General features: G+C 43.6%; 1 protein-coding gene across 1 annotated transcript in view; it reads left to right on the forward strand.

Annotated features, from left to right (window-relative positions):
• Positions 1–4,570, forward strand: part of LOC120318332 (cilia- and flagella-associated protein 65-like) — a 30,563-nt gene extending 25,993 nt beyond the window's left edge. The window contains exons 15-17 of the mRNA XM_039365797.1: positions 64–351; positions 2,438–2,575; positions 4,250–4,570. Of these exons, the coding sequence (XP_039221731.1) occupies positions 64–351; positions 2,438–2,575; positions 4,250–4,352 (529 nt within the window). The 3' untranslated portion in view covers positions 4,353–4,570. The remainder of the gene's footprint in view (positions 1–63; positions 352–2,437; positions 2,576–4,249) is intronic.
• Positions 4,571–7,707: the final 3,137 nt, after the last annotated feature.

Below are 7,707 nucleotides of genomic sequence, written 5' to 3' on the forward strand. Positions count from 1 at the left end.
GATACAATGAATCTTGATGATTCTTAATCTGAATTGCAATAGGAATCCTCTTTGATATTCCAGGGGTTTATTGGAGGAGACACAGTTCCAACAAGCAGTGGCCAGAAGCCTCACAGAACCCATACCCTACTTCTGCCAATTCTGGAGTGAAAAGTCAGCAAAACAGAAGAAGAGTCCAACTGGCACCTCTCCAGAAACGCCTTCCCCAGAATTCAGTGCTAAAGATAGGACAGATGACGAAGATTTGGGAAGAGAAACAGTACCTTCCAGAGTCACTTCATGTGTTACAGAGAACCTAAGTGTCATTATTCGCAAGGACCAGTCCCGGGAAGAGAAAGAATTCATTATCAGGTGAGACAATTTGAACATTTCTAAACTAAAAGTTGAGGCAAAACAGCTGTGTTCTAAGCTAATATTCCTGTAATGAAAAAGAATATCAGATGCATTTATTGATTCTATTTATGAGGCTGTCCCAAAACTTTCCTACAGAAAAATACTGACCAGGGAAACTAATGATCAAGAGGCCATATTTGTCCTGAGATTCTACAACAGGGGTGTCAAACTCAATTTCACTGAGGGCTGCATCAGCATTGCGGTTGCCCTTGGGGGGCTGGGTGGGCGTGGCCAGAGTGGGTGCAGCCTACTGGGTGGGCGTGGATGGAGTGGGTGTGGCCTGCTGGGTGGGCGTGGCCAGTTCTACATCATTCGCGTCAAGGGTGCCTGTGGGGGCCTGGGCAGGAGTGGGACAGATCTGAGGGTCTCTGGCAGAAGGGGGTGGGACCTAGGCCAGGGCCAAGGCAGAGGGGGCCGTTCCCTCACTGTTCCCAGGATGGCTTCGCGGGCCACATGTAACCACTTCGCGGGCCGCATCTGGCCCCCGGGCCTTGTGTTTGACATGTCTGTTCTAGAACAATGTATCGATATGTGCTAGTTGAATCACAAAAAAGATGAACTTAATACTATACATAGTTTACTGGGAAGCCTCCTCTTACTTACAGGTGAAGGAAAAGGTCTGGCAAACCTGGTGGCGGTGTCTTTTCAAAGCTTAGGTCCTCATAATGGCTGTAGGCATAGAGCTTCAGTGTCTTAACAATTCTCTTTTTCTGCCCATGCCTCCTGGAGGTCCGTTTCATGATGCATAGTCAAAATCAGGCATCTTAAATTCCAGCAAAAGGATATGAGAATAAGAATCTAAGGGACCAGAGGCAGATATGCAGTCAGAACCAAAAAGATGTTCAAATTCCCAGACAAACGGTACAGACGGACTAGGAGGAACCATATAGTCAAAAGTTAGAGGTTAGGATTCAAAATATCAGTACTGGGCTGGAGAGCCCAAAAGCAGAAATATGGCGAAATTCAGTCAAAATTGCAATCTGGTTACAATATAGAGCCCGGGTATCAAACTCGCCACGTCACGTGACATGTCACGACGTATCGTGACTCTTTTTGCATTGCCAGCAATGGGGTGGGCGCGGCTTCAGTATGATGAAACCGGCCTGCGGGCTGGCAGTTTGACACCCCTGATATAGAGTGTGAGAAGCTTCCTATACATATGTTTAATGTTCTGGCATTGGTACTGAAGTTTGAATGAAAGCTTAAGTCTGCCAGGCTTGTTATGAAAGTACAGATAGTCCTCAATTTGTGACCACTCATATAGTAACTGTTCGAAGTTAAAATGGCCCTCTCTCGAGGTATTTACAACCCAGTTCCAAAGTTACAAAAGCTGCCACAAAAAAGACTGTAAAATTGGGTCTGTTGTGCGTATGACCTGATTTACAACCATCACAATTTACAAGTCATAAGTCGAGGACTACCTGTAATATTAGAGTCGTGGGGGCACAGTGATTAGAATGCAGTATTGCAGGCTAATTCTGATGACTGCCGACTGCCAGCGTCAAGTCTCACTGGCTCAAGGTTAACTCAGCCTTTCGTCCTTCTGAGGTCGGTAAAATGAGGACCCAGATTGTTGGGGGCAATATGCTGACCCTGTAAATCACTTAGAAAGGGCTGTGAAGCACTGTAAAGCGGTATGTAAAGTCTAGGCTAGGGGCTATTGCTGTTGCCTCTTTACAATGTTAATCTTGGATGAAGTTTTCTAAATCTTTTAATATAGAATATTGCCAAATTATAAACATTCTCTGGTCTTATGCATTGCCAAAGTATTTCCCATTAGTAGACAATATTTTTTTCCCAGATCAATTTGGTTTCTCATTATATATAGTATTTTCTATGTAGCTGACTTTAAATACACCAAGATCAGGGTGTTCCTTTTTTCGCCACAAAAATATTATCTTGGGTTGATGCATACTTGACTGGGCATGAGTTTCCGCTGTTGACCATGGCATTATAAAAGGTGCTCTGGGTACAGTCCCTGACAGCAACATAGGAAACACCAGCATCAGTGAGCATGAAGATCTGAAATGTGCTTTCTGTGAAGGATGCCGGCATTTGCAAATCTGGCTGAAATGGTGCTGGATAACACCATCCAGAACATTCTGGTGGAGGCCAGTCGTGGGGAAGTAATGCTGACAGCACGGCCGAGAATCATTGCACACTCTCCTGTTTTCTCCCAAAAGTGAGTAGATCAGCAGAAGGGAAGGCGATAAGGGCTCGTAGTGTGAAAGGACTGGTTCAAAATTAAAATGCAATCAAGTACACCTCGAGAGAGGTGTAGTAGCTGATGCCTGTTTGAGAGTTTAGGAGTGGCCGAAAGGTGTTTCTGCACAGGTTCTCTTTCGTAGTCCCTGGGTTTCTTCTTTGGCTGCCTCCTGCTATTTATTGGGTTGTATAAGGTCCAGAAAAATCCCAAGGAAAAGGAGTGTGCAGAGGAAAGGCGACAACAGGTAGTCCTCAACTTACAACAGTTTGTTTAGCAAGCATTCTAAGTTATAATGGCGCTGCAAAAAGTGACTTATGTCCATTTTTCATACTTATGACCGTTGCAGCATCCCCGTGGACATATGATCAAAATTCGGACGCTTGGCAACTGACTCGTATTTATGACGATTGCCGTGTCTAAACCTTCTGAACAAGCGAAGTCAATGGGGAAGCCAGATTCACTTAACAACCCTGTTACTAGCTTAACAACTGCTGTTGATTCACTTAACAACCGTGGCAAGAAAGGTCTTAAAATGGGGCAAAACTCTCTTAATACCTGTCTTGCTTAACGACAGAAATTTTGGGCTCAGTTTTTGTTGTAAATTGAGGACTATCTGTAATTGGGAAGAAATTGTAAATGAGGACCATGGATTCAGTGGGTGGAGATGTGAAAACTAAAGAACAGTAAGGATTCCCTAAACCAGTGATGGCAAACCTTTTAGAGACCGAGTGTCCAAACTGCAACCCAAAACCCACTTATTTATTGCCAGGTGCCAGGTGGGCATGGCCCACTGGGTGGGTGTGGCTGTGGTGGTCATGGCAGACTGGGTGGGTGTGGCCAAGGTGGGTGTGGTCACTTTGATGTTGCTCGTGGGGAGGGATGCCTGTGAGGGCCGGGCAGGGTTGAGGGAGATCCATGGGGTCTCTGGCAGGTAGGGCGGTGGGTAGGAGGCTCGTCCTGCAGGGTGAGGCAAGGCAAGGCGAGGCAGGGGCCAGGGCGGCTGCTGTCTGACACCATCAGCCCCCGCACACAGAGGCCAGTGAGCGCATGGGGGCCGACGGTGTCCGTCGGCAGCCACAGCCTGCTGGCCCCTCGACCTGCGCACTCTGGGGCTCCGCAGCCCGCTGCCAGCAGTTCAGAGAAGCATAGATGCAGTGGGTCGTGCCTGGGAAAAGGAGAGCATGCGAGGCCAGGAGGGATGGGACGGGGGGAGGGAAACCAGCCATGCTGGGATGCATCTAGCCATGTGGGACCTTGGCGAGTTAGCGGGCGGCTGGCTGAAGAGGGACGGTTGCCATCTCCGGGGCATGGTGCGCGTGCCCACAGAGAGGGCTCTGAGTGCCGCCTCTGGAACCCATGCCATAGGTTCGCCACCACTGCCCTAAACTGAGGGAAAATCTCGAGCAACAATTCTGTGACGGAAAAGCATTCCTCTGCCAGAATGGGTTTTCTTGCAAAAATTGCAGTTGAAAAACAAAAGGTAGAGTATGGAAAATCATTACATCCAGGGTGGTTAATCCCCAAAGGTGGCATTTCCTTTCTAGAAAAGGACTTGCCAAACCTTGTTCTTTAACAAGCAGGGACTTAGTAAAAGTCATTTAAACAATGATTGTAAAGTTGTGAAAGTTCAAAAGAATTTTTGTCTTTCAGAGGTGTCAGTCCCATAGCTTCGATGCACAGATCACCTATGATGCAGGGGACCACTGAAATCAAGAACTGTGAAGCGCAGCGGCACATTGTTTTGGCCCCCTAGGAGCTCACGGAAGACTTTGGGATCACTGTGGGTATTACTAGTGGGAAGACTGCCCTTTGTGATTAATATCCCTGCTGGAAGATGCCCCTGCAGAATTGGGTCCAAGGAGAAATGACATTTGTAACAGAATCTGATCTGATTTTGTTCTGTGCAAAACTGGAATGGCAGAGGGTCTTATCCTGGATTTAACATTCAAAATAAAATTTCATTTTCTATCACAGGAGAAGTGATTCTAATTGTGTCATACGAAAGATTGAACTTTTACCTTTCGTATAAACGTATATGATTCTTATTCATTTTTGTGTGGTGTTTAGTTTTCACTCCAGCAGGGGGCAGCTTAGGCTTCTCGTCTAGTTTGTCAGTAGCAGGTCTCACTAGATGTTAAATGCAGAGGATACTTTCCTTGGTTACTGTGATCTCTCGGTGACAATGAAGTTTAACAACTGCACATGAACACAAAGCTATAGCAACTCTAAGAAACAATATTGACTAGGGAGGAAATTGGCTTCATAGCGCTGGTTAACAAACAGGTCATACACAGAAAGAGTCCTTTATTCCTTTTGCAGTTTTAATATGGTACTTCACAATTTCATTTCAACTCTCTCCATGGACTTTGCTTTGCCTTATAATCAAATGTTTTGGAGTGTAGTGCATCATTAAGAAAGAGGGCAGTTTCCTTCAAATCATGTTGAAATACTGATAAAGCCATGGACATATCTACATAAAGTAATTGCTAATATGGAATAGACGATATGGATGGAAAGTTCTTGCATCAAAGGATCTAGTAGGATTCTTTTCAGGATCATTTTTTTAAAAAGATCAGAGAACATTCTGTGTGATTCAGTCATCAATTTGGCCTGTGCTGGACATCACTTCATGCTTCGAGGCATGGAGTAGACACACCTTTGGAGCACATGATTGGTGGCAAAGAGCCATCTCAGCTCAAATGGAATCAAATGGAATTGCGTGAGCACTGGAAACAATGGCAGCATTCAACCTTTTCAGAGAATTTGCCTTCCACTGTAAACACTTCTGTACTCTCCATACTACTAGCACTTTCTCATGTAATTTACTTTAGCAGTAGAGTTTGACTATCATGGGAGAATGACTGGACTGCCCCAGCCCATAATCCTATTTAAAAAATAAATACATTAGACCCAAGCTAATCTATTTCAGTGAAACCACATTGGCTTTAATATAAATACTTTTGAATGTGTCGGACGTCTACATAGGAGTCTCATTATTCACGTGCAAATCAAACACTCTCAATCTTTTTTACATACTGCTGCATTTTGGCAACATGTACAGCAAGATTTTCAGGTATAAATAGAAAACAATTTCTTATTTGGAGAATTTATCTAGTTTGCTATTGTGGTTAAGGTATCAGGCTAGAACCCAAGGAGACTGAGAAGTGTAGTCCCACCTTAGGCACACAGCCAACTGGTGACCTTGGGCCAGTTATTTGCTCTCGGCCCTAGGAAGCAGGCAATGGCACTTACGGAAACAACCTTGCCAAGACAATTTGGTGGATAGGTTCCATTTTAGTATATTCAGAGTGGCAACTCTGAAAAAATCCTTCTAAAACAGAAACTAGAAAGGGGGAAATATACCTGCCATTAAAGTACAGCCTAAAATGATTAAATCCTGAGAATTCCTGAAAAAGCTGCTGGTATTATTACACCAACCCCCCCCCCCATTTCATTTGCTTACTGCTTCACTTTTCATTTAGTACAGAATAAGGTGATTTAACCTATCTGGGATAAAAAGAATTCAGTCTAAAAAAGAAGCCCAAGACCAAGTCCTCTCACACTTTCACCTTGCTACAATAAGCCACCTGATCATTTGTGACCATTTAAAATAATATAAGCATAAAACTTACATGTTTGGATATTTTGGGGGGGAGGGGGGTCACATTGTTGATTATATTATATCATTATCAACTCTACAAAGAATTTCTCCATGACTATCTGTTCCTAATTTGATCTTTCACATCTTCCAATAATGCACTCAATGCCACTGGATGATAATTCTATGAATGCAGTTAAGCTGCATTGCCTTGGATGGGGGGGGGGAAGGCATATGTAATCTTCAGACATTTTAAGCCCCCTCCTCACCCCGAATCTGTTTTCTACTGCTGGTTCTGAACATGGACAAGAGATTTCATTGGCACAAGTAGTAAGCTTTGCCTCCCATCTATACCCCTTCTAGCATTAAGGCTGTTCAATTTTTCTGCCACCATTATCATTGCCTCAGACCTGGCCTTCAGGCTTAGCTCTGTGACCATTTCAGATTGTTGTTCCCTAAATTTAATGAATGTTTGGCAATTTAACTATCTCCTAATAGCATAATGACTGTGAAGAAAAACACATTTGCAATCACAATTTAAATCTTTGCTTTAGACTCAACTTTTCTCTATGAAAGTCATCTGGAACAAATCTCTGTTGTGAAACAGACACTCTCTTGGAGGACTTTCCATTTAGTCCCCCTCTGTACTATGCCTTTAACAGTAGCCAGTGCTTTTTTTCTAAAAAAAAAAAAAAAAAAAAAAAGGTGCCGGAACTCACACATGTCATACAACCTGCCTTGCCTACCCTACAAAGTTCCATCCAGAAAAGGTGCCGGAACTCCATTCTGGGCATTCTATGAGAAAAAAAGCCCTGACAGTAGCTAAATAATAGATTTCATTATATAAAAAGCATTATCTTTCTTGTTGGGTTCATATATCTTAAGCCAGATAGTACTCTAATTTTGGGCATATTGTATTGTGTGAACCCAACTGTTTCCCTCGGAAAGCTTCTAAAGTGAACGTCTGTAAATCAAAAGGTTGTTGAGGTTGAATTGCCAAAGTTGCTTGTATTTGCATTGAGTCAGCTGGCAACTATACACACCGTGACCTAATTGTAGCAGGCAATCCTGTAACAATCTATTTTTCTTTCCAGAATGTGCACTTCTTAGCCCTCCCTGTTATCTTCTTCTATGTACAGTATAGCTTTTGCTTTTCATCCCCTACTAATTGCACAGCAGCCCCTGGTTTCCCAGGCTACTTTAATGTCTCCTTAATGCTGTCCTCAGTGGCTAGGATTGTCAACCGCAGCTTCCCTGATGGGATCCTATAACTTTAACCACGTGCAGTAACAAGAAATTAAATAACTGAATGTTTTCTATCACAGTCATGCTGTCTTATATCTGCTGAACCTTTGCATGTTGTAATTTAGGTAAGAGGCAGAAGCCCTTCCAGAGCAAAGGTGGCTATCATATGGCTATAGATCTGCCCATATTCAGAATCCTGGGAGATAAAGGTATCTGTTTCTCAAATAAAATACTATAAATACAGAGGCAGCTCCTTTTTTTATTG

This window comes from Crotalus tigris, unplaced genomic scaffold, assembly GCF_016545835.1.
Source record: "Crotalus tigris isolate CLP2741 ecotype Arizona unplaced genomic scaffold, ASM1654583v1 scf7180000020184.803716, whole genome shotgun sequence".
NCBI classification, from domain to species: Eukaryota; Metazoa; Chordata; class Lepidosauria; order Squamata; family Viperidae; genus Crotalus; species Crotalus tigris.